We start from the raw sequence: 27,001 nt of genomic DNA on the forward strand, positions 1-27,001 counted from the left end.
TCTTGAGGCAGAGACTGGAGACCCGGTCTGCCGGGAGTTACGAACGAGGCCGACGCTTCGCTCGGGCCTGGCCTCCGTGCCGGTTCCTACCCCGGGCCGATGCCTCTGGGCGGCGGGCCGTGCGCGGCGGGATGCTGAGTGTCTGTGCGCGGGGCCGCCTATATTTACACCCAAAACAAAATAATTACACTCTTGTCGGAGGGAGAAAGCCAGTGATTAGGCGCAGGCTCTTTGCGGCAAAGCAGTTTCTCAGTGGTACACCAGTATAATTTTTCACGGCTGGCTGAAATCAAAGAGGGGAAGTAATGAATCCGGAGAGCAATTTAAATTTACAATTTGTAACGCCGCCGCCGCCGCCGCCGCCGCGCAGACCCGGCCGAGAGCGCAGCTCCCAGGCGCTCACTGCGTTTGTTTAATGTTAAAGCTTCGCTGGCTCTTGGTGGGGGGGGTGGGGGGTGGATAAGGATGCGTGATGGGGTTGGGGGGGGTAATGATCGAGATCGGAAGAGAACTGGCTGCTTCGACACCTGAGATGCTTGGGGGTGGGGGGTGGGGCCGGAGGGGGAGGCGGGAGGACAAGGGGCAAGCCTCCTGGATCCCCACCCCTTCAATCCCCCAACCCCGACCAGCGCCGGGCCTCCAGCCTACCCTTTAATAAATAAATAAATAAATGCATAAATAAATAAGTACAAAACAAACAAACAAAAACAACCCAGGCTCCTCAGGCCATTCTAAGGCGGGTAGCGAGTTAAGACGACTTAGAAGGACTCAGAGATGGCCGGCCTCTTTCTTGCTTGGTTGAAGAATTTCCGAGGCATGGGGAGCGAGCGGAGCAGAGGTGCGGCGGCGACCCCACGGAAATGTCCTGCTCAGCCGGCGGCGCAAGAGGCACCTCCTTCCTCCACCGCTGTCCAGTGTCCCCAGCTGGAAACCGGGAGAAAGACACCCCCGCGCCCAAGCTCTCCGGGTCTTGAAACTCCCACTCCAGCCGGGAGGTGTGCGTCTCTTCGCCAGTAATTAATTACCGAACTCAAGGGGGAATATGCAAGGAACATTTTACTAACTCTACAGGGCTTAAGTGATTGGAAACAGATTATTATCGTGTTTGTCTTTTGTCTGTTTGGTTTATCCCCGCACCGTCTGTCGAGCAGTAATGTTGATACTCTTTACTCTGGAAGGGAGATTTTTATATAGTAAATTCCATCAACATCTTGTATAAGTGACATTGAGTCTTGGCGCATCACCCTGTTAAGACACAAGCGTTTATTAGTTACATATAGGAGGGAATTTCACTGCCGGCTGGCCATCTGTCAGTGCTGTTAGGGCGGGATAATATATAAAATAGCTGGTCTGCTTATTTTCCCGGTGCTATAGTGGAGTAGAGAAAAGTACCGTAGCTGCCAGGCTGGCATGGGGGGGGGTGAGTTCCAGTAAGTGGGGCTGAACCATATGAATCCAGTGAGGCACCCAGGTGACTCAGAAGGGCAGTAACTAGGCAAGTCCTTTGAGCCCTTCCGGGTATCTAGAAGCCCAACCAACCCATCCCAGGCTGCAACCAATAGCTCAGCCCTAGGTGGTCTACCCACAGCCAGGCTTGAGGACCCCCTGGGATAGTTGCTTTCTGCTACAGTCTCCTTCCTGGCCTGGCATTCAGTGGCTGGAGTATGGCTGCACATTGACATTCGGGAACATTCCAGGAGAAGTAAAGTCATGGGTTCATCCAAGAGTGGAGAATCAGACAGGGCTGGCTGGACAGAACCCTGGCTCGGGAGAGAGGAGTGGTCTGGCACCTTAGATTCCTTGTGGTGACTTGAGGGAGTGTGTGGTCACAACGGGGGGCGGGGGGGGGAGGTATGCTGAGAAGGAGGGGTGGGTGACTGTTGTATCAGGGTGTTTTCGCCACACATCTCAGCAGCCATGCATAATGGGAAGCGGCCTTTGAAGTGTTTTGATGGATGCCAGACTCCAAACTGGGGCAAAAAGGCAGAGGAAAAAAGAGAACGGGGTGGGGGGGGCGGATAGAGAAAGAAAGAGGGGAAGGAGGAGGACCAGGAAGACGGGAAGCAAGGAGCCACTGAGCTAAAGACAGGAACACTCCGGGAGAATTCAGGGAGGTGGGGGAAACCTCCAAAAGACAAAGGCAGAGGGTAATAGGCTTGCCTCAGCCCGGAGCCTGTGCGACTCCCCTCTTCTGTGGGCGCTTCTATATTTCCTCTGTGTCCTGTCCGAGCTCAAGGCCCATTCATAGCCCGGGAAGGCTGCGTGCTGCCACACAGCTTCCTTTGGAGGCTTCTGGAACCTCTCTCCATAGGCCTAGGAGGCCCAAGTTCAATCCAGCCTGTTTAGTCCCAGTGCCCCTGATAAACTAGTGACAGAAGCTACCTGAGTTGGGGGTACCCTTTTCCAAAGGCCCAGCTGATGGGTCTCTCCAAATCTTTCCCCCCAATCCACGAAGATAATCACTGCTAGTGATACCCATTCCCTCTAGTCCTACAAGAGTCCTGTAAATAAAAACCCACTGTCCAAACACACACACACACACACACACACACACACACACACACACACACACACGACTACAAAATTCTGTGCCCAAGATCACACAGCCAAGCTCAGTCACACACAGGGACTCCAGCAGGAACACACACACATTTAGACAGACACACACTGGGACGTTAAAGTACATCTTCCTGTCAGGGTTAGCATATGCAATAGGCGTGATCATACATGCTCGCCCTTTCACAGACACCATCCTCTGGCATCCAGAGGACTCACGTAAGCAGACACATACAGACGCAGACCGACAAATAATTTTAATGCACATATTAACACACAACGCAAGCAGGACCCACAAGAAATTATAAACATGAAAATTTACACGCAAAAAAAAAATCCTCCCCAAAATATATCAAAACCCCCTCCAAGTCCCAGGGTTTGATCACGAACACACTAGATAGAATAAAATGATATTTTTCAAGCAGTGCATATATAACTAACAAGCTCAGTAAATACACCCAAACAAACATTCACAGCCAAGTCTTGGCACAAATCCTCTCTGGCTCCAACCTTTGGGCCCCAGCCCCTCACCATCAGGGGTCTTCGCAGTAGCAAGCAGATATCCAGAAACACATTCCCACCCTACCTCGCCCGAAGCAAGCGGTGGCCTGGCTGGCCAAGCAGAAACAAGGCCTGGTTCCCTTTCTCTCCCTACCCCAGGTCCCTTTACACCCCTCGGGCCCCTCTGCGTACATCTGCGGGCACGCTCACACCTGCGAAGCTGCCTTTGGCCCTAGGAGCCGCTGGGAACTTAAAGCCCGGTGGGATGGCGCCCGGCAGTGGCCAGACTCCCTGGCTCTGCTGAGTGGCCCGCTCCCCACGGGTTCCTCCAGGCTGACCTGGAATATGGACAGTGTGGCAGAGAAAGACGTAGTGAGTGCCACCTCCTATCTACCAGCCTGAACACCCATCCGAGGCAGACCACCCCTCTCTCCACACCTCCCCCAGAGCCAGTGAGCTGGACACTTAGACCTGACATTCGGGATTCCCCGACCAGGCCAGTTGATATATATATATCCCTGCTCCAACCTTGCTGGGGGTGGGAGGTGGGGGCACATAACTACCCAAGCTTCCCGCCTTCACTCTCTCTCGGTGAGAAAAGCCCGCCTGGGCCCCAGCCCCGGGGTATGACAAAAGAAACCACAGCCCTGGAGACTCAGGGTCTCAGCTCCAGCGCTCAGAGCCCGAGCGAGCCGCAGTCCTAAGTCAGAGGGAGCTGGGCGGGTTCGGAAGCAGAGGACTACAGCGCTCTCCCGGCAACTTCTACAGGTTGCGAGGGTGCCAAACTGGGTGGGAGGTCCCTCCCTGACTAGGCCTTGGAACCCTGCCCCCAAAAAATATTTGCGAAGAGAGAGAAAAAGAACCTCGGTTTTCGGATCGCGCCCCCGCCCCTCCAGGCCCAAACTGGAAGGTAAATACTTACTTAGCCTCGGAACCAGGTACTAGCAAATACTCGGCAATACTGATGTCTTGTTTTTTTTGCTCTGTCCTGACCGCAACGCTGTAGCCAATTTAGATATGCTATAAATTTAAGAGGTTGCTATGGCCACGGCGCGCCCATTGGCCGCCCGGCACCCTACGTGCCGCACCACGTCACCAAATCTGAATAAGGATGCGCGAATTAGGCGGCGGCCAGACAAAGATGAGGATCGGGACCGCTTGAAAGTGGGGGAAAGTGTCGGCGCCTCCGTCAACCGGGAAAGCCGCTCGCCAGTGCCGAAGCCAGCAGCCGCCGAAGACACCTGCTCTAGGCTGGAGCGAGCGCCGGGGCGCGACCCGTGGCATGAGACTGTGACCGCCGCCGCCCTCCGCGCCACTCTGGGCAGCGCAGCGCCAGGCCGAGGAGCGTCGGAGGACTTGACCCCGCGAAATCTTGGTTGATCCCTACGGGACTTGTCCCTGCCGAGGCCCAGAGAGCAGGGAGGCTGAAAGCCACTGCAGCGGGGACCGGGAGGCCCTAAGGGCCCAGGGGCCCCAAGGAGGACGAGGCGGCCCGAGCCGCCCCGGGGCGCGCGGCTATGATGGTGCACTGTGCCGGCTGTGAGCGGCCCATCCTCGACCGCTTTCTGCTGAACGTGCTGGACCGCGCGTGGCATATCAAATGTGTTCAATGCTGCGAGTGCAAAACCAACCTCTCAGAGAAGTGCTTCTCCAGGGAGGGCAAGCTGTACTGTAAAAACGACTTCTTCAGGTAAGAGGCCCCGCCGCGCCCTGCTGCCTACCACTGGCTGGCCGGATTTCTACCCGGGCACCTCGGGAACTGGGGGACCAGGAGACCCATCCCAGCTTAGAGGGGGAGGCAGAGAGGCCTCTGCCCTCCTCAAGCCCTGTCGTCGTCGGCTCCTCCTCGTGAGAAGCTGAGGCGAGGAAGGAGGACGTGGCTGGTCGGCCTCACCTTGGGGTCTGACAGACAGCAGAAAGCAGCCAGATGGCTGAACCGGGAAGGCCAGCAACTTGCTCCCGGCCCCTTTCCCCTTGAGTCCCTGGGACAGAAGGTTCAGGACCCATGTCCCTAGATCCCAAAGGTGCTCCAGGAGTTCTGAGCAGCTGAGGGCTTCATGTTCCCAACAGTAACCCTGAGCCCAGAGGGTAATCTGAGGACAAACAGAAACTTCCCAGTTCCAAAAGGCCTCAGTCAGGGAGGGCTCTTCTAGAGATGAGGGACAGAGAACCTTCCCCTTGTCCCCCACCCCCCACCCCTGATCCATTTTCTCCCTAGTTGGAAAAGCACTGAAGAAATGGAGGCTGAGAATCAGCAGGTCTGTTCTGTGATGTATCACCTCCCTTCCCAAGCCCCCATGTCCCACCACAACCACCCCAGGCAAGCCAGGACCCAGTGCCTCTGTGGGCCTCAGTTTCCCCAGGTGGGAAATGCTAAGGGGCAGCCTAGAGACCTGTGGTGTTTTCCATAGCTGCTCTTTCTGCTTGCTTCCACCGGGCACCCTGACTGGCTTTGTGAGTCTGAATTTAAGGCACTGAGGGGGCGTGATAAGCTCAGCCGAGGAGAAAGGCAGCCGCCTGCCCCAGTGGCCGGGCACTTGGGAATTTGAATAGAAGAAAATGTCAGCCGAGCCTTTACACGTGTAAACTCCCCGGCCCCGGAGGCCCTGATGCCCCTAATGTGGCATGCTTGCAAAGCACCTAATGATTTTTGATAAGGTGTATATAGCCAATTATGCTGCCGGATAAGGCCAAAAGTGACTTATGGTCTCTAATGCCCGCACTATATCAATGTCACCCAAATTCACTCTGTTTAGAGACATAGGTGTGAGTGTATGGGGAGGGGGTCCCCCAAGGTTCTGAGTGTTCTTCTTCCTCCCCACACAGCCTGTACACCCTTCCTGTACCTATTGTGTGGGGGAGGATGAGGGTACTTTCTTCCAGACCCCAAGGAAGTAAGTACAGGGATTGGTTTAGAGGAAAGGAAACCAACGGGGCTTTGGAGTGATCCCAGGTCCTAGCAGAGAAGGACGTGAGATGAGCTTCTGTCCCAATTTTCCCGATGCCTGCCAGGGCCAGAGATGGGGGAGGAGGGTGTGTGTGTGTGTGTGTGTGTGTGTGTGTGTGTGTGTGTGTGTGCAGAAACTGACTTCCTGTTTCCAGAATATACTCCCCTGAGAGCCTCTTGTCCCCAGCTCCTGGGGTGGGGGGTGGGGTGTCCAGCAGATCTCCCAGGTAGCACCAGAAGCTAGAGGAAAGTTCTGGGGTATTCATTTCTGCTCAGATGCTCCACCCCACCGCTAAAGACAGACCGTGGTGGTCCCATCCGGGACACCCGCTTCCCAATCCAGGAGGCAGAGCTAAGAAGGATGGAAACCTAGCCTACAGGCTTTAAATCCTTTGTGGGCTCCTGAGACAGCCAAGGCAGATTTGGTGGGGACCTGAGGGCAGGGGGACACATCCTGGAACACCCTGAACCCTGGCCTGTCTCAAGGCTGCTCGTCCAGCTCTTCCAGGCACGGGCCCCCTAAAGCTTGAATCAACACACTAAAAGCAGGACCACCTGGCCCCAAACCAGCCCTGACTAGGGAGACCAGAATTAGGCTTCTACGGTGACAGATGTGGGAATAGAGGTGTCTGGGAAGCCAGAGTGGGTGGGAAGAGGTCAGCACTGAAGAGGACTTGGACACCAGGCCCATCTCCCCACCTCACAGTGACAGGCGCCTTGTATCCACAGGCGCTTTGGCACCAAGTGCGCGGGCTGCGCGCAAGGCATCTCTCCCAGCGACCTGGTGCGCAAGGCCCGGAGCAAAGTCTTCCACCTCAACTGCTTCACCTGCATGGTGTGCAACAAACAGCTGTCCACGGGAGAGGAACTCTACGTGATCGACGAAAACAAGTTTGTGTGCAAAGACGACTACTTGAGCTCCTCTAGCCTCAAGGAGGGAAGCCTCAACTCAGGTATGGAAGGAGGCCTCTGCCGTTCCCCAGCCTTCCTCCCCGCGCTATTGGACTCTAGCAACCAGCCTGGCACGCTCAACCGTCACCCCGTCATCCCGCCACCCCGTGCCGGGCTGACTTCAGCCCAGGACTCATCTGCTGGGGGGGGGGGCGCTTCAGGGCTGGGGAGACAAGAGCCAGTTCTAGAGGGGAACCCCCAGCCAGGCTCTTCTCCCCTCCCCTCAATTTAGAATTGCAAAGAAATCCAACCACCACCACCCCTTCAGTGTTATTTGAGGTTCCGGTAAATTTTAGAAGGATCGGCAGGCTCCTAGCTATTTGGAGAAAAGAGAGACGGGGGCAGGGGGAGAGGGAGAGGGGACAGTGTGTATACCCTTCTCTGTCCCCACTCCTGAAGAAAAGATTCTCCAGAGGGTGTGCCGCGCTTCCCCGGGAGTCTCCGACTTTCGACTTTGGGGGGGGTGGCGCTGAGAAGGTCCTTTCAAATCGAGCCTGGCCTGGAGGGAGTGGGTGGGCGCCAAGTCCGGGGGAGGGGTGGCCCCTGCTTTGGGAGGGAACCCCCCCCCCCGCAACCGAGGCAGAGAGCCTGGGTCTTCAGGAACGGGTTTCAGAGTTGGAGACAGATCGCGCTGACGCCGCTGTCCTGTCCCCAATCCGTCCGCCCCCCCGCAGTGTCATCCTGTACGGACCGCAGTTTGTCCCCGGACCTCCAGGACCCGTTACAGGACGACCCCAAAGAGACCGACAACTCGACCTCATCGGACAAGGAGACCGCGAACAACGAGAACGAGGAACAGAACTCCGGCACGAAGCGGCGCGGCCCGCGCACCACCATCAAAGCCAAGCAGCTGGAGACGCTCAAGGCGGCCTTCGCGGCCACGCCCAAGCCCACGCGCCACATCCGCGAACAGCTGGCCCAGGAAACCGGCCTCAACATGAGGGTCATTCAGGTACAGCCGGTGGGCCTGACCTCCCTCCCGACCAGCAGGAGTGCCTCCTGTCGGGCAGCCCAGCCTTAGAACGCTCAGGGACAGTCGGTGCACCCGAAGTTGGTTGGGGCCATCAGGGCACCCTTTGGAGGCGGGGAATTTTAAACCAAAAGGTTTGTTAAGGTCCCACTGTCCTGGCAATGTGATTTTTTTTTTCTTTTTTTGGACGAGGTCGCCAGATCTCTCTGAATTCCGTCCACCCCCCTCACCGCACCCTGATCAACTAATGGCTTAAGTCTCTCTGGCCTCCAGGACCCCTTCCTTCCTCTCTCCAAGCCCAGAAAGGGGCAATGTCCTCGCGCCCTAGCGTTGGCAAAGCGACAGTCGGCTGGAGCCTGGCTCTGTAGCCGTGGGCGAGGGCCTGGAGGGGCAGGAGGTCTTTATAAAGCCGTCAGACCGCGGGCAAGCCGAGGACCAGGAAGCCGGGGTCTTTATGAGTCACCCCACGGGTCCGCGAAATCCTTCACCCTTGGCTGGTTCGCCGAAGCCCCTCTCCGCCCCTCCTGGACTAATCCGGCCCAGCCCTCGCCTCGGGGGAGTTATGGTGTGCCCAAGGCGCTAGGACCCAGCAGGGCCAGCCTCAGCAGGAGATGGGGCGGGGGAGGGCATTCCTGACCTCCAGCTCACAGCCCCTTCCTTCACCCCAGGTGTGGTTTCAGAACCGAAGGTCCAAAGAACGCCGCATGAAACAGCTGAGCGCTCTGGGAGCCCGGAGACACGCCTTCTTCCGGAGTCCGCGGCGCATGCGTCCCCTGGGCGGCCGCTTGGACGAGTCTGAGATGTTGGGGTCTACCCCGTACACTTACTACGGAGGTAAGGGGCGCCTGGGGACGCTCTACTACTCGCCCGGACGCACAGCTACTCTGGGCCTCCTAGCATTTGGGGCCACAGTAAGGCAGCTTTTATTTTTCCTAAACCCACGCAGGAAATACACAAAGCCATTCCTAGACAGACTCACTAGCATAGGCTACTCACCTACAGGTACCTCCTGAACAGGCACACCCACACGGGACACATGGACTCACACACACCCGCTCGCAATGAGACCTAGACGTGGCAGCCGAGCATGCACAGATACGGTCCACTCCCCTCACACTTGCCCGATCATACTGGGACAGTGCCGGTAAACGCCAAGTACCTTTCACCGCCCAAATGGCCTACCTTCCATTACCCACTGCCGGTGGCTTGGTGAGCTTAGGGAAGGCTGGAACCCCATCAGCTTGATACGGGGGAGAAGCAGCCCTGCATTCCCGAAGCTAGCTAGCTTCAAAGGCAGCAAGCAATTCTGTTCTGCTACAGACACCTCAAACGCTTGTATGAATCTAGGGCCCACGCGGGTCCAAGCAAAGGGGTTGATCTAGAATGGGGTAGGGGGAGATGATGCCCCGGACTCATCTTTGAGTCTAGGGAGAATGACCGGTTGCTTTGCACAGACAGGTTCCTGACGTCGTTAATAGACTCAAGCCTGCTTGCTCTGGCCCTTTCTCCTCTTGCTCTCCCGGACTGCTGTCCCACCCCAGCACCCCATCTTCCTCCCAGCTCCCCGGCCTGGCCCGCTCCCTGGGGGAGGGGGAGTTGCTAGCCGGCCCCAGTCCCGGTCTCAGAGGTCTCTGTAGGGAGGATGCACTTCTCTGGAGTCCCGAGCCTTCCAATCTGCGGAGCCACCGGGAGTCTCCAACCAATGGCCCTGAGCTATTGGTCGGCTTGGGTCTCCTAACCCAGTTGGAGAGGCAAGAAGTGAATTCCCTTTAAAATGTGGATTCGGGGACAATGCGGAGGTGGAAAGGCGAAGGAAGCCAGGCAACCCGGTAGAAAGGAAGAGGACCCCTGGCCGGACTTCCACGTGCGGAAGCCCGGGAAGTTAATCGGCCCACAAGGCCGAGGCCCCTGGAAATTGCTGGCAAAAAAAATATGTGAAACGGTGATTTTTTAACGTGGTGGCGGGGGTCCCAGGTTGGGGGGAGCCGGAACCGTACGGTGATGGGCGTGTCCTAGGACGTGTAATCTTTCCGCCTAGCTTGTCCTCAGCACAAAAAAAAAATCTCAACCCGGAGCCCAGAGATAGTGGGGGCGGTACCCGCCTGAAAACCCCTGCCCCAACCTGAGTAATTAATCAAGGTTTTCAGGGGGACCAGCCCATCCCTCACCGATCCTGCCAGAACCCCTCTCTCTGAAGGCCTGCGGGACAGGGTGGGGTACAAAAACGCCAGAACCCCCTTTTTTTTTTCTCCGAAAACGGGATGGGGGCGCAGGACTCCCCAACCCCCAGCCCAGCAGCCCCGCCTAATCCGCACTGGGAGATCCCGGTGGCGGCGGCCGGCAGCGGGCGAGAAAGGGGCCGGGTGGCGGGGCCTGCGGCTCCCCGTGGGAGCTCGGACAAAGCCTCAGCTGCGGCTTTTGTACCCTTTTCAGACAGCGTTTGTTCCAATTACCTCCGGCCCGGCCGCCATATGGGCGGAGGCGGCGCGCACGGCTCCAGGGCCGCGGCCTTCCCTGCTCAGCGCGCTCCCTTTCCGTTCCTTTGAGGGCCCCCACATTCGTCTCTCTCAACCTCCCAAACTTTCGGGCGGAATGGAATTGGAGGTTTTTTTTTTTTTTTTTTTTTTTTCCAAAAAGTAATTGGCGGCCGTGTTTAGCTGTTGGCCTAAACTGTCTCCACTCCAGGCAGGTCTTAAGGCAAACCCCACCCCCCGATTTGGATAGGTTTCAGGACTTCGGTTAAAAAAAAAAAAAAAAAAAAGCGGGGGGTGACCCGGACATCCAGAACTCGTCTGTGAACTCGGACCCCAAACTGAACAAGGGGAGTGGATTTCCAGAAGAAATCCTGGCCTCGGGACGGCCGGTTTTCCCGCTGTACAAAGCGGGTTTTCCCTCCGACAGGCTGAAGGCGCTCCTTCTGTTGGGGTCCTGCACCCCAATCCTGGAGGGGCCGATCTGGAGGGGAAGCCAGAGGGTGTTGTTCGCAGAAGCAATTTCTTGCGGCGGTGTGAGCGCCTGGCCTGTGTGTCCCTGTACCCCTGGGAAGAATGTGCATTTATTTGTGTCAACTCTCCCAAAGGTCTCTCTGTCCGCAAATACTTCAAAAAACGATCTGGGCGTCCTAGCAAGCTCCTCCGGGTTGAGACTGGAGACCCGAGGCTCCCCACCCCTCCCCACCCCCGCCCCCAGAAAACCGCAAGTGGTCCTGAAAACTCGGGCCCTCTGGCCAGAGTCACTGAGCTTGGCTTTCTCCGTTCCAGGCTCGACTGGGGGGGGGGAGCAGAAGATATTGAGGCTGCCCCTGGCTCTGCGCCCTGCGCGCCCCGGGGCCCAGGCCGCCTGCCCGACGCTTTCTGCGCTCTGGCAGCTGACCGGGCCCCGATTCCCCCTCTGGGGCCGCATTCCGGGTCTGAACCCCTTTGGTGCTTAGAGCTGCGGCGGCCGCTTTGTCCCCGCGATCCTCTCCAAGCCTTGCAGCCACCAAGTCGATGGCGATTCCTGGTCTACTACTGTCTAGTTCTCTTGGGCTTATCCGTATCCTCACCGCGGCTTTATCCATCCATCTATCTATCTATCCATCCATCCATCCATTTATTTATTTATTTATTTATTTTTCCGTCTCCCTCTTCCTGTCCTTGCTTTTTCTCACCTCTGCGTGGACTTGGCTGTGCGGGGTGAGGTGACAGGGGCCGCCCTCCACTACCTTTCCTGTCACCTTTGATGCTGATCCTTCTCTCCCTCCATCTCTCACTAGATCTCCCCGTGGCTCTGCACCTCTCGGCCTCTCCCCGTATCTCCGTGTGTGTTTGGGAACCTGTCTGGCCAGATTCCCCAGTCTGGCCTCCCTGGCTGCCTATGTCCCTCACTGCTCAGCCTCCTTGTAACCTCTGTGTCTCTCCCCCTTGGAGACCCTCGGCCTTCAGGCCTTTGCTGTTTCTCTCTGCCTCTCCCCGCCCTTACCCGTGGCCCTCCTCGGTCCCCTTCCATCCGCTGGGTCTCAGGCTTCCTCCCTAAGCCTCTGAGGACCTCCTTAGGTCTCGGTCTAACCTAGGGTCAGTGGCACGCTCTCACGCGCCCAACGCATATCTATACCCACAGCCCTATCCGGATGCCCTGGCCCTTGCGCCCTCGGGTCACCTCTCCGAGGTCCCTGAGTCCTTGCCGGGCCCTAGCAGTCTGTCCTCACGCCACGTCTTATCCCTTGTCCCTTCCCGCAGACTACCAAAGCGACTACTACGCCCCGGGAGGCAACTACGACTTCTTCGCGCACGGCCCGCCCTCGCAGGCTCAGTCCCCAGCCGACTCAAGCTTCCTGGCAGCGTCGGGACCCGGCTCGACGCCGCTGGGCGCGCTGGAACCGCCACTGGCCGGGCCGCACGGCGCGGACAACCCCAGGTTCACCGACATGATCTCGCACCCGGACACGCCCAGCCCCGAGCCCGGCCTGCCCGGCGCGCTGCACCCCATGCCCGGAGAGGTGTTCAGCGGCGGGCCCAGCCCGCCCTTCCCCATGAGCGGCACCAGCGGCTACAGCGGACCCCTGTCGCATCCCAACCCCGAGCTCAACGAGGCGGCCGTCTGGTAAGGCCAAGGGGCCGGGCCACCCCCTGCCACGGAGCGCTGAACGCTTCCTGGGTCACCCTCGGAGAGTCCTGTCTCTGGGGTTCGCGCCCACCCGGCAACTCGCATCTCCACCCCCCGTCAGAGCTTCGGCGCGCGCCTGGGCAATTTCTTGGGACCAAAGTCAATATTCTGGAGGGTCGAGATTCCAAGCACACCCTAGACGCCCCCCTCCCCGGGACCCCCGCCCACCATCACCTCTTTGAACTAAGAGGGGGTTGAAACCAAGGAGCGGAGACGGTGGCGCTACCCCTCCCTGCGAGCCGAGGCCATTGTGAAATCTTATTTCTCACTCTTTCTCTTTAAAAAAAAAAAAAAAGATAAGAAAGAGAGAGGTTGAAAAAGGGAGAGAGAGAGAGATGAGGAAAGCCTCAGCCAGAGAAGAAAAATAGACCGCTGGTGAATGGTGGCTTTGCTGGAAGACAAATCCACCTGCGAGTTGGCGCCCCCTGGTGGCCAATCGTGAGGCTCAAGGTCAGCTTGTCTAGGAAGCTGAGCGGTCAGGACCAGGGCCAGCCTGGCCCAACTCCCTGCTCCTCCATACTTTGAGCCTGAGGGTCTGGGCAGGATTCGAACCCTCCCACCCCAGCTCTGCCCCTGAGCCGGGCGCCAAGTCGCTGGGCGTTTGCCCAGGGATTACTCTCCCTGCCCGGGGCCTGGAGGCTGGGCCATCAGGACAAACAGTACTATACTTTTTTGGAAGTCGGACGCTTCTAGGTTCCTTATTTTGTATAAAGAAGAAACAAATAAAGTATGTTTTTGTGTTTACTGTTTATTTATTGTACTCTAGTTATCTGGGGCTGGACATTTTTATATTTTTAAGAGGAGGGTGGGGCAGAGTCGGGGAGGGGAGCCAGAAAGAGGTTTACCAAAAAAAAAACACACAAAAAACCCACAAAAAAATAACAAAAAAACAAAAAATAACAAAAAAAATCAACTTTTTTAAAAAAAGAAAGATTAATAAAAAAAATTCTTTTCTCCCTCAGCTCTGTGTGGTCTTTTTTATTCAGTGTCTTGAGAGTCAAGGTAGATGTCCCAACAGCACAATGTGACAGGTATAAAGATCCCTCCCCCCAGCCACCAAGGCAGTGTTTCTCAACCTGTGGGTCGCGACCCCTGTGGAGTCTAACGACCCTTAGGCAGACGTCACCTAAGATCATTGGAAAACATGGATATTTACGTCAAGATTCATAACCATAACAAAATTACAGTTATTAAGTAGCAATGAAAATAATTGTATGGTTGGGGTCCCCATGACATGAGGAACCGTACTGAGGGGTCACAGCTTTAGGAAGGTTGAGAATCACTGTCCTAGGGGGCCTTAGTTTTGGTTTTTGTTCTTATTGGGTGGTTTCTCTCTCTCTCTCTCTTTTAATGACGTATTTATTTTTATTTTATGTGAATTGATGTTTTGCCTGCACATTTGTGTGAGGGTGTCGGAGCCCCTGGAACTGGAGTTACAGGTAGTTGTGAGTTGCCATGTGGGTGCTGGGAATTGAACCTGGGTCCTCTGAGTCCTCTGAAAAGAGTAGCCAGTGCTCTTTACTGATGAGCCCCTGGTGGTTTCTTTCTTTTTTTTTTTTTTTTTTATTGTGTGTGTATGTGTGTGCCATGATGTGTACGCAGAGGTCAGGGGACAACATATTGGCGGTCAGCCCTCTCCTTCCACCGGATGGGTCCCTAAGATAGAACTCAGGTCATCAGGCTTGGCAGCAAGCGCGTCTACCCATGGAACCTTCTTGCTGGCCCCACTTTGAGCGTTCCTATGGTGGAGGATGTTCTCTCCTGCTTTTATGCCCATCACAAGCCAGCCTGGCACACGGCAGGCCTCCAAGATGACTGGGCAATGAATAGGCTGGTGCACACCTGTAACCCCAACATCTGGAAAGCTGAAGCAGGAGGCTGGTGGGTTCTAAGCCAGCCTGGGCTGCACAGAGAGACCTGAGAGAGAGGGGGGACGGGGTGGTGAGATTCTAGTTTCACCCCTGTTTATGCTGCATTTAAATCCAGGTGTCGGCAAACAAAAGCATACAGTCACACGTGTAAGGCTGCCAGGGTGGAAGGGCCCTGGGGAGTGGACCTGTGGTTCTCCAAGCCTAACAAAGTATACGCTGTCTTTAGAAAAAGGGCTGGCTGTGACTTTTGTTGCTGTTGTTGTTGTGGTTGTTTTGTTTTGGGGGACAGAGTCTTGCTATATAACCCAGGCTAGCCTCGAACCTGTGCCAAGACCTCCCTAGCACGGAGATTACAGACGTGCCCCCACTCTGATTAATGTGTGTGGTACTGGGGATCAAACCCATGACTTCATGCATGCTAGGCAAGCACGCTCCCCGCTGAGCTGCATGTCGGGCCCCTTGAATATGATTTAGGAGGCCTGAGGCCACACCTCAAAACAAGACTCTCTCTCCTTTCTGCCTCAGTTTCCTGACTTGGAGAAATGGGGCTGGAGAGACTGATTCTTCCGTTCCCTTCCAACTCAGGCCTGACAGGATGTGAAAGACAGAAACGATATGAAAGTGAATGGTAGTGCCCTGCCTCTGGATCCCTTGTCACTCAAGCTCAGGTGAGGGAGCTGGCCCACTTTAGCAAGGGTGGGGTGGGGGTGGGAGCAGAGAGGGGGTGGGCAGTATGAGCGACTTGAAATGGGCCCAGGGACAGGAACCTGTTCCGTTGTCCTTGTGGCCTTCAGAAGATTCCTGCAAAGCGACCAACCGCCCCCTTGGGCCAACAGCACTCAGATCTTCATGAGATAGCTGCTCAATGTGGAGAACTCAGAGAGTTCAGATCAACAAAGGGCAGAAAAGCTCATCAGCACCCGGAAAGCCAGGCACTGTGGTGAGGTGGGTCTGCGGGTCCTCCAGCCTTTTTCCTATCTCCCTTGAAACCCAGGACTGTGTCCGGTGCAGAGCCGTGGAGTCACCTGCTGGCTCAGAGCATCCTCCAAGTTCATGAATGTATTCTAGACTGGTAGTTCTCAGCTTGTGGGTCATGACCCCTTGGGGGGAGTCCCATATCAAATATCTACATTACAATTCATAACAGTAGCGAAATTACAATTATGAAGTAGCCATGAAAATAATTTTATGGTGGGGGGGGTCACCACAACATGAGGAACTGTATTAAAGGGTCGCTGCATTAGGAAAGTCGAGAACCAGTGCTCTAGACAGAGCCATGTTTAGTCTGTAGTTCCTTGACCAGATGAACGTCCTAGTTTTTTTTGTGTGTGGGTTTTGTTGTTTGGATTTTAAGCAAACCTATCAGGCTTTGCCCAGCGCCTGCTGGTTCACCAGCCCTCGAATAAACACCCTCCACAGCGACTTCTCTGCGAGGGTTCTGGAAGGTGTTGTTTGTCCCATCAGGATGCTGACAGAGGTCAAGGGACTTGCCCAAGGTCACACAGCTGGGGAGTGGCAGAGGTGGGGGGGGTGAGCCTCAGTTCACACATATGTCAAGTTCTCTTTCTGTTCCTCTAGGGTGCCCTGGCTGTGGTAGATTCTAGAAGCACTGTACGGGGGCGTGGGGAGGGCTGTTAAAATAGCACCCCCCCCATCTCTGTGAGTTTTGTAAAGAGGCCTGTTTAAAATGGTACTGGAAGCTGGGGGTAGGGAGGACTCACTCCTTGCTTCTCTGAAGACAGGCTGTGAATCTGTAGCTCAGGAGTAAGGAAGGAAAGGGAGGGAGGAAGCATGTAGGAGGTGGGGAAAATGGTTGAAGCAGAGAAGGGGAAAGGGAGAGGCGGGGAGGAGGGGACTCGAGAGGGCAGAGACTGGGTCTCCTGTTGCTCAGATCCCCCAGCCACCTGTCCACCTGTGGGGACGGCAGAGCTCACATGGGGGCCACCCTCCTGTCCCTTCTCCTGGGTGGATATCCACACACAGACGTGCAAATGCACCACAGACAGACATGCAGGGGCCACACGTATCCATGCAGACACGTGGGCACCAAGAGAAGCACCATGCAGACAGGGGTTCAAGGACACACACACTAGCCCCTTCAGGAAACACATGCTCCTGAAGGTGCCTGCATGGTAGGACATGGAGACACATGCACGCATAGCTTATGCGCATACATGTACCCACAAGCATGTGGTCATCCACAAGCATACCTAAAGTGTCTAATCCATGTGGAGACACACACACACACACACACACACACACACACACACACACTGTGTCCTGGCAGGTGGGTGCACACATCCCAGGGCAGGAGACAGCCCTTACTCAGAGGATGACAAAACAATGCAGTGGCCCATCAGAATCTCAAAGGACCTTTAGAAGCCTGCTCAATGAGGGGCTCTGGGTCCCCAAAGGTATCTGCTTGAGGAGCCAGAGGCCAGGCACTGTGCACTTTTCTGAGCCTCAGTTTGCTCTACCGTGAAATGGGTTGAGGGCGATTTCATCCGAGGAGTGTGGTGGAGGTTGAAGAGAAAGATTCGGGGGGATTGGTTCCTGTGTTCAGACCCCATTCCCAACACTCATTCACACATACAAGTACACACCCACATACAGAAACACACACACACACACACACACATGCCAACTTAAAGAGAAAGAAGTTCTCAAGAAAGCCTTACTTGGCCCAAACCACCCCTACCTACTCTTATGAGTTCACTTTAGCCTCCCAGAAGCCCTCAGGGCCCAGGACCACAGGAAGGAGAAACTCCGCCCCCACCTGCCCCAAGATAGTGTCCTGCAGGTGCCAGGAGCGGTCCAGGGCCACAAAGGTAGAGCAAAGTCTGTGAAAGGCTGAGTTGGGGAGGGGAGATTGGGAAGGGTCGTTTGTCTCCTAGAACCCATGACTAATTTCTTGAAGTAGAACCAGAGGAAGACACCTGCTAAAAATGCATGTGTCTTGGTCCCCAGCACCCATAGCCAGAGTGAAGCCCCAAAAGGCCTCACATTCATCAAGTTCCCCAGGGGTTCCTAGGAACCCCCCAAGCGTACTGGACTAAAGTGCAACACTGCTCCAACTAACCCCTTAGCTAGTGTCTTCCTCGGGGGGCATCAGTCCCCTTCCAGGTAAGCGTCATCACCCCCACTTTGTAGGAGGAGGCCCAGAGCTAGCAGGTGCAGTGAGCTCCCTGGAGCCACGCAAGGGAGAATGGGCAGATCCAGGAGTTCAGTTGAGGGCTGGAGAGTCTGTGCTGTCCCTGAGCCCAGAATGGGGCCCAGAACAGCTGCCTACAAGACTGCATTGCAGGATGGATGGATGGATGGATGGATGGATGGATGGATGGATGGATGGATGGACAGATCGATAAGTGGGTGGATGGATAGATTCATGGAGAGACAGATGGACAGTGGGATTGATGAATGGATGGATAGATAATGGCTGGGTGAAGGGAGAGACAGATGGGCAGAGGGATGAGTGGATGGGTGAATGAATGCACAGAGGGAAGGACAGACAGACAGTTGGTAGATGGATGAATGAACAGTGGAAAGGATAGATGAATGGATGGATGGTAGATACATGGAGATAAAGGGACAGATAGATGAATGAATGGATGGATGATGGATGGATGCTGATAAATAGATGGACAGATGAAATCCAGCTGCAATAAAAGGGACTCTTAGCTGGGCATGGTGGCACATGCATATAATCCCAACTACTTGCTCCTAATTCCAGCTAATTGGGAAGCCGAGGCTGGAAGGTTGCAGGTTCAAGGCCAGCCTGTTCAAGACTCTGTTTCAAAAACCAAAACAAACAAACAAGACACCAGCAAGGAGCTCCGTCATAGAGTTCTTGCTTAACCCATGCGGGGCTCTGGGTTCAATGCCCAGCACCGTGGGGGGGGGGGCGTAGATTATTGAAAGAGCCATTGCTGGTAGAAATGTGACTGGACTTTGTTTAAAATCCCCTCCAGGGGTCAACACAGCTAACCAAAGGGACAAAGCATATGGGAGTCACCAAGGCCAAAGGTCACGAGGACGACCCCTTCTCAACCCTCCCCATTTCATCCTCTCCCTCTCTACCACCCACCCCCTGCCCATTTCATCCCATTGATGTCTTCTCTGTCAATGTCCAGCAGCCTCTTCAGCGCCTGAATTCAAAAATGAAGTTTCCAGGAGTTAAAGGGGCTGGAGAGATGGCTCAGAGGTTGTTAAGAGCACGGGCTGTTCTTCCAGAGGACCTGGGTTCGATTCCCAGAACCCACATGGAGGCTCACTCCAGCAGCCGGGGATCTGATGCCCTCTTCTGGCTTCTGTTGGCAACTGCGTCCACGTGACAAATACAGAGAGAGACACAGAGAGAAACAAAAACAAGAATTAAATCTTTAATGAGAATATTAAAAGTTGGGGATTGGGGGTGCACGCCTTTAATCCCAGCACTGCTTCAGGAGGCAGAAGCAGGCAGATCTTTGTAAGTTTGAGGCCAATCTGGTCTACAGAGTGAGTTCCAGGACAGCCAGAGCTACACAGAGAGACCCTGTCTCGAAAAACAAAGAAAGAAAGAAAGAAAGAAAGAAAGAAAGAAAGAAAGAAAGGAAGGAAGGAAGGAAGGAAGGAAGGAAGGAAGGAAGGAAGGAAGGAAGGAAGGAAGGAAGGAAGGAAAGAAGGAAGAAAGAAAGAAAGAAAGAAACAACCACCACCACAAATAATTTTTAAGACACCTATAGGTAAGGAGGTGAACTGAGCTCTGGCTGTGTCCCAGCTTTGGAAGAAGAAGACATCACCTGTCCTCCAGTGTCCTTAGAAACACGTGGACCCTGGGCAGTTAAATTCTGACCGACGCTGGACATTAGTTAAGCCACATGAGCTCCAAACACATTGTGCCGCAATTTTGCCATCGCTGTCCCCCATCCTGCCACCCAGAGCATTAGCGCTGACCCCTCCCCATCCTCAGGACTAATATTTAAAATGCAGAATGGCTATGGAGAGCTCTGCTCTCCAACCTTGTCATGCAGTAAAAACATATAAACAGGATAAATCCCCTCTCCGGCTCTGATGATGAGAACGCCAGGCCCCTGACTGGAATTTTAAGTCCTGCCTCAGTCACCGCGCCTCGCACGGCTGATTTATGTGAACCCGGGTGCTCCTCTGCATATTTCTCCTGCTCGGCCGAGTGGCCAGGTTCCCCTTCCTATGCCATTAGCGTTATTAACACCTGCGCAGCCGATCACTGCAAATGGGCCGTTACTGTGATGAACGGAAACTTCTCCTCCGACCCCGCAGGCAGCCTGGCTCCAGCCGTGCCCCAGACACTTCCTCCTGCTTAAGTTCAAGCTGGGAGCCTGGTCTGTCTCCATCTGCCCACACCCCAGCGCTGGGGACTGGGATCCTGAGGACTTTGGAGGGACACCCCATGCCTCATCGTGCGCCCATGGCTTCCTGATGATGTAGAAAGCATCGGTATGGTTCTTATTATACATTTCATTTAAATTCCTCTCAATTTTTCTATTATTTAAGAGTTATGCTATTATTTTTTAATTAAATGTGTGTGTGAGTGTGTGTGTGTGTGTGTGCTCAAGTGCTATAGCATGCGTGTGGCAGAGTGGTAACCCTGTCCTTCCTCATGTGAGGATCGAATACAGTAAACCCCTGAGCCCTCTCACCCCCCCTTCATAGAATCTTCCAGTAGGGGGATATTTGATACCTCCTGAGTGTTGGGATTAAATTCATGCACCCCCCACTGCCCAACTTTTAATATTCTCATTAAAGATTAATTCTTGTTTTTATTTCTCTCTATGTCTCTCTCTGAATTTGTCACATGGACGCAGTTGCCAACAGAGGCCAGAAGAGGGCATCAAATCCCCGGCTGCTGGAGTTACAGATGGTTGTGAGCCTCCATGTGGGTTCTGGGAATCGAACCTAGGTTCTCTGGAAGAGCAGCTAGTGCTCTTAACCTCTGAGCCCCTTTAACTCTTGGCCAGGGGTGAAATTGAAACCAAGGAAGGACAAAAGAGTGCCCTAAATTCTCAGGAAGACTTTACAGTGGTTTTGGATCAAAGGCCAGATCTGCCAGCTTCTTGCTGTTCAAAGCGTGACCCATGGAGTGGCGGGATCCAGGGCAACAGCTTCGGGGGTGAGGGGAGGGGCATTGCAGACTCTGAGGTCCAGAGCCACCAGAGGCATGGCCATCAGATTACTCGTGCACATCCCGACATCGAGTTCGAATCCCAACCATCTCTCTTTCACGGGAGTAAAATCTTCTGAGGTGAATTCTCTTGGTTCAGAAATAGATGGGAATCCAGGCGGGGATGGGACTCAGTAGGTAGAGCGCTCACAGAGCCCTGGCTTCCATAGCCAGCGTTGTATAACCAGGTTTGCTGTGACACCCTGGAATCCCAACACTGCGGCAGAAGCAGGAGGATCAAGAGTTCCAGATCATCCTCAGCTACCCTGCAAGATTGAAGCCAGCCTGGGGTGAGGTGTATGAAACCCTGCTTCATAAAAGAAAGGGAGGGGGGAACAGGATGAGAATGGGAGAGAAAGAAAAGTATGAGAGAATATAGAATGAGATTGCTGGGTGTAGTGGTGCATGCATTCAATCCCACCACTCAAGAGGCTGAAGCAGCTGGATCATTGTGAGTTCGAGGCCAGCCTTGCCTACAGAGTGAGTTCTAAGATGTCCAGAGCTGTGTAGCGATACCTTATCTCAAATAAACAAACAAACAAATGAATGTCTTTGTCAAGGTTCAACAAGGCCATGTATATTACAGCCTGATCACAGAGCCTTCATGAAGGGACCCAAGACCTGGTAGTGATAACAACCTCCACTTACAGCATCATTCGACAACTGCCATCTGTTCAATCTCCTGCTTTGGATCCTTGACATTAAAAATCAGTATCACCGGGCGGTGGTGGCGCACGCCTTTAATCCCAGCACTCGGGAGGCAGAAGCAGGTGGATCTCTGTGAGTTCGAAGCCAGCCTGGGCTACAGAGTGAGTTCCAGGAAAGGCGCAAAGCTACACAGAGAAACCCTGTCTCGAAAAACCAAAAAAAAAAATCAGTATCCTGTGAGGCCTCTAGGCCGGTCTTTGGACAACTGGGCTCCGGCAGCCTGCTCCGGGAAATCTCACTTCTCTATTTTCTGAGCCTTCTGGCTGCTTGAAGCGAATCCCTGGTGTTGACACTGTGTCCAGAGTGTCGGGAACACCTGCTTACCAAACATCCAGAGGGCTCTCAGCTGGGGAACTGTCTCAAAGCTACAAAGTAACCTTCCCCACACTCCCTGTATCTAATCACATGGTTGCCTAGTTCCTGGAAGGTCTATTTCCACTTTCCAGTTTTCTGTAGAAATGATGCTTTCTTCCCAAAGCCTGTGGAGATTTGATCTATGGATGAGACTATAGGAGATGCTTTGTAGGGGGCTGGAGACATGGCTCAGTGATTAAGAGCCCTGGCTGCTCTTGCAGAGGACCTGTGTTCGATTCCCAACACCCACATGTCAGCTCACAACTGTCAGTAACTCCAGTTCCAGGGGATCCAATGCCTTCTTCTGGACTCCAAGGATACTGTATGCATGTTGTACACAGATACATAGGCAGGCAAACACTCATACACCTAAAACCTTTCCAAAGAATCTTTAGATGTTGCATGGATGGGCAAGCCCCTGGGAGATAACATAGGCCAGGGATGGCATTTCGAGAATGTGTCTGCCCAGAGAGCTGGCCCTTGGGTGTCCCACCGTGCAGAACTGGAGACATATCTGGCCTGTGACATTTCAATTTGAGACTGACTTTGGCACAGTTGTGCTGTGTTGTATGTATCTAGGTCACTCACCCTCTCTGGTCACAGCTGCAAATCCTGGAGACCTCCACCAGCCCCGCCCCCAGCCTTCTCTCCATTCACTTATTCATTCATTCATTCAACTGCTCACCAGGGATCTGCCCACCGTGTGTGCACAGGACAGTCCCTTGGATGGGGATACAGTCTGGACAATTTGGTCATACTGTGCTGTGCAGAGAGACACTGTAACCATGAGAAGGAAGGGGTAATAACCGCGGGTGGCCAAAAAAGAGGGTGACACCAAGTGTGGGGGTGGGCACACAACTGCAATCTCAGAATTCAGAAGGCTGAGACAGGGGGATGGTGAGTTTGAGGCTTCACGACGTAGTGAGACCCTATCTAAAAGGAGAGGGGAGGGCACCAGGGAGGTTAGATTTTGGAGGGTGCTCCCTGCCCTGGCCTAGGGATGCCGGCTTTGGATGCCACACACATACACACACACACACACACACAAAAAAAAAAAAAAAAAAAAAACTCAAAGAACAAGATAAATTAACTTTAAAATACATTTTTGAAACGAAAAGTGAACAAGCCAGCAACATTTTAAGAATGGGCGAATCTACTTGGCCTGAGTTGGGGTTGGGTGAGAAAGGTCATAAGTCCAGGCCCCAGTTACAATGATATATTTTTTTATTCGTTTTTGCATTCTTTTACATTTTTATTTTGTTTTGTTTTGTTTGCTTTTTCTTTTCCAGACAGGGTTTCTCTGTGTAGCCCTGGCTGTCCTGGAACTCACTCTGTAGACCAGGCTGGCCTTGAACTCAGATACCCGCCTGCCTCTGCCTCCTGGGTGCTGAGATGAAAGGTGTGTGCCACCGCCCCCAGGCAGCCGTCCAGATCTTACTTCCGACACAGCAGAAGAAGAAACCGAGGCTCTGAGGGGTTCATCCACCCACTAGGTGGGAGGAAATCTAAAAGAAATAGAGGTAGGATTTGAACCCAGGTCTTCCATCACCCAGCCTGGTGTGTTCTCACCCTACCTCCACAGCTGAGAAGAATCGCCCACACTGTGCGACTTGAGCGCAGCCTCAGTTCCCCTCCTGTATCACACCCACCTCCAGGGACTGGGGTGTCACTAGACGGCACCAGGCCCAGCAAGGTCCCCCACACTTTCACCCTCCGAGGAATAAGAGAGACCCCACTCCGACTGTAAAGGGAGCAGCTTGGCCATTTGTTCTTCAAACACTGATTTTATTCTTTCGGTCTTTTTGGCGGGGAAGGGTTGGGGACGGCAATCAGTTTTCGGACTTAAGATAAAAAATCGCAGGAAAGGGGCTGCTTGACTCTCTATAATTAATGGGGCGGCCTGTAATAGGATTCTCCTGCCCATGGCGCTCCCAGGAAACACCTTTTTACATAAGATATTGCCCACGCCGGAGTGGCAGTGGGTGATTTATGGGGTTCCCTGCTGCACAAAGCCTCTCCCGGGGTTGCCAACCGCTGGATTTATCAGGGAATTTGGAAGCCGGGCGCGGAGCCCGCCCGTGACATTTTTGGTGGAATTTAAACAGCACAAACACTGGAGAGGGGAGAGGCAGGTGAGACCTGGGAGAGGGCTCCGTTTAGACCACGGGGCCAGAGGAGGAGAGTCCCGGCTGTGATTTGTAGCCGGAGGGCCGAGGAAGGCACAGGCAAGAAAACCAAGCTGGGAGGCTGCTCATGGGTCTGGGTCCTCAGAAACTGGCCTGATTGGAGACCCAGCGGATGCCTGCTGTTTCAGATCCCTTCGTGAGCAGGTCAGCCATCCACCGTGAGCCCACCTATCCCTAGACACAAAGGCTCCGGTCGGCAGGGTGCAACCCCAAACTGTGTGCGGCCAACCCCTCTAGCTGCCAAGGGTCCACCTTACCCTCCTATAAGGGGTTCTGAATCTAAGGGGGGGGGGAGTTCACCACCTTGTCCACTCAATGGTCAAGTTATCTCAAGATGGAGAGGGAGTCCTAATCTGGGCACGGGGCCGAGGGACTATAATCCTGCCCCAGGACCTTTGCATGTGCTGCTACTGGGGCCCTTCCCCTTCCTCTTGGTTGCTTTTGGGCCTCAGTGCAAAATTCACTTTTCCGAGCTGTGGGTGTGGCTCCGTGGTAGGATGCTTGCCTAGAATGTGTAAGGCTTGGCTTTGGCTCCTAGTGCTGTCGGGAAAAAAAAATATCCAAAGCAGCTTCCCCTCTTATCTGTTAAAGACTCATATTGTCATATTGATGTAGTTATGAGCCAGGACTCTTTTAAATAGTCCATCCTAATAAAATGGCCTGTGTGGTTTCTCCAACACACACTCTCCTGTCTTCTCACCATTTCCTCTCTCTCTCTCTCTCTCTCTCTCTCTCTCTCTCTCTCTCTCTCTCTGTTCTTTTTTCTGTTTTTGTTTTTGTTTTTGTTTTTGTTTTTTGTTTTGGTTTGGTTTGGTTTGATTTGGTTTGGTTTGGTTTGGTTTTCCAAGACAGGGTTTCTTTGTGCAACAGTCCTAGCTGTCCTGGAACTCACTCTGTAGCCCAGGCTGGCCTCGAACTCACAGAGATCTGCCTGCCTCTGCCTCCCAAGTGCTGGGATTAAAGGCGTGTGCCACCAACCACCCGGCCTCACCTCTCTTTAAACCCCCCATCAGCTATACATTGTATGTGTGTTGCATGCAGGTGAGCACACGTGTGTGTGCGTGTGCATGTGGAAGCCAGAGGTTAACACCTCAAGTGCCACTTCTCAATGACGCCATCCCAGCTGGAAGGGCCAAGCAGCTGCCACCTGACTGCCTCCCTCCCTCCCCCCACCTGCTCCAGGGTGACAACAGCCCCTTTTTGCCAGCCAAAGCTTAAAGATGAGACAGAGGGTCTGGGTGAACCCCAGTAGCTGAGAAGAAGGGGCAGTGGGAGTCACGGCAAGGCCAGCAGGCTGCATGTGAACAGGAACACACACCACAAACACGGGTCGCAGTGACCCTGTGCAGCCCCAAGCAAATGCATTCTGATTTCAGCCCTCTCCCAGGCTCCACTCTCCCAACAGAGAGCCCAGAGATGGCAGAGTCAGTGTCCACCCACTGAACCAGGTCCTGCCACTGCAAGCCTGCAATGTCCCAGTTCCTTTGTCCCCCGACTCTCTCCACCCTCCCTGCTTTCAAATGCCTTGGGCGCCAAGCAGAGGGTCTAAACTGAGCTCAGGGACACACACATGTTATTTGAGTGTGTCAACAGTCCTCTGGGGCTGTTATCTGAAGCTCCAGAGACCGGGCAAGGAGCAAACAGCAGCTGACAAGTCTCCCAGGAGGGACAGCCATGGGGCAGAGGCCAGGTCAGGGCTGCCTGGGATCCCCAGCACCTGGACCAGAGACAGCCTCTGCCACTCAGGTGCAGGGACAGGAAAAGGGAGGAACATTGCCATCCTGGACAGTCCCAGGAGGCTTCAGGGAGGAGGCAGTCCTCATGCCAGGCTTGAAGGATGTGTAAGAGTCAGAAGCCTAGAGAGCAAGGCAGGGGAGAGAGGCTGAGAAAGTGAGCACAAGGAAGAGTCTGTGCATAAACTGTGTGGCCCAGCCCAAGTGGTTCAACGCTTCTGACTCAGTTTCCTCACTTGAATGCAGGTAGCAATTGTCCGTGGGGCATGGGCCATTATGAGACAAAAGGGTCCAAAGCCCTGAGACACATGACAGGTCACACATGTGCCCTCCCCCATCAGCCCATGTCACAGCCCAGACTGGGACAGATAGAGCGAGGGAGCGTCTGCTCAGGACGCCCTGGATCATTAGCAAGAATAATGATGGACTCAGGTCTGGCTGCATCCAGCTCCAGGACTCATGGCTCCAAAGTCTCTATCCTGGCAGATTCACAAACTGTGGCTCCAAGGAACCGGGAACTGGTTCCCAGGTGTCTGGTGGGGGATCCTTGGCAAGTGAGGCCCAGGTCTGGGTTTTGGGGGGGGGGGGCGGGGAGACAGTATAGGCAGCAGATTTGAGAGCGGAGGCCACTGCTGCCTGAATCCTGCCATTGAGGAAGGAGGTGAGTCATGGTCTGTAGGCTGCAGGCCCAGAGAAAGAAAGACACTTGTCTGAGGCCACATGGCCCACATGCCACAGGGAAATGAGTTTTACCCTGAGCTGTGATTCTCCGAGATGAGCTCTGTAACTGGCAGGCTGTGAGGAGAATCAGAAGACCCCAGACAAAGACAAGGTGCATCCCAGACCCCTCTGGGGTCTGAGAACCCCCAGATTGGGAGAGAGCCCAGGGTTGCCAGGACGCAAGACCACCCTGAGATGCCTTTGCCCATAGGAGACACTCTGCTGCCCCCTTGTGGCTTCAACGGAGTTGATGTCATCTTGTTTCCTAAGAGATTTTTTTTCTAGGGCTGAAGGCCCTGACCGCCCTGGGAAGGAGGCGAGGGGACACGCTACATGACTCCTACCACTCTCCCCCCAACCCTGCCACCTCTAGTACTCATGCTGGCATAACTTAGTGATGTTGAGGAGTACTGTCTGCACCTGGCTGGGTCATATGCCAACTTCGTGACCTTGGTGCATTATGTCATTTACACACACACGCACACGCACGCACGCACGCACTCACACGTGCCCACGCACACGTGCACTGTGCCAGGGACTTGCTGGCAGGGCCTTGGTGACTGTTGATGTAGAGAAGAGCTCTTAGAAAAGTTACTAGCAGTTAAGCAGGTGACATCATCTCCTCCAGGGAGGGACGTGTTTCAAGGCTCAGTGGGGCCATCCACGCTGTAATGTGGAGTGA

General features: G+C 54.4%; 1 protein-coding gene across 1 annotated transcript; it reads left to right on the forward strand.

Annotated features, from left to right (window-relative positions):
• Positions 1-4,200: 4,200 nt before the first annotated feature.
• On the forward strand, positions 4,201-13,385 carry Lhx5 (LIM homeobox 5). Its single transcript, XM_028878788.2, has 5 exons — positions 4,201-4,747; positions 6,734-6,957; positions 7,630-7,907; positions 8,594-8,759; positions 12,143-13,385. The coding sequence occupies exons 1-5, from the start codon at positions 4,575-4,577 to the stop codon at positions 12,508-12,510; spliced, it is 1,209 nt and encodes a 402-aa protein (XP_028734621.1). The 5' UTR covers positions 4,201-4,574; the 3' UTR covers positions 12,511-13,385.
• Positions 13,386-27,001: the final 13,616 nt, after the last annotated feature.

This window comes from Peromyscus leucopus, chromosome 23 (genome assembly GCF_004664715.2).
Source record: "Peromyscus leucopus breed LL Stock chromosome 23, UCI_PerLeu_2.1, whole genome shotgun sequence".
Lineage (NCBI taxonomy): Eukaryota > Metazoa > Chordata > Mammalia > Rodentia > Cricetidae > Peromyscus > Peromyscus leucopus.

What these genes read in the sequence shown, in the direction of transcription:
- Lhx5 (XM_028878788.2), top strand. Translation starts at nt 4,575, where the DNA reads ATGATGGTGCACTGTGCCGGCTGTGAGCGGCCCATCCTCGACCGCTTT. An exon ending in GGAGGGAAGCCTCAACTCAG is followed by an intron (nt 6,958 to 7,629) that starts GTATGGAAGGAG and finishes GCCCCCCCGCAG; the next exon opens with TGTCATCCTGTACGGACCGC. An exon ending in TCAACATGAGGGTCATTCAG is followed by an intron (nt 7,908 to 8,593) that starts GTACAGCCGGTG and finishes CCTTCACCCCAG; the next exon opens with GTGTGGTTTCAGAACCGAAG.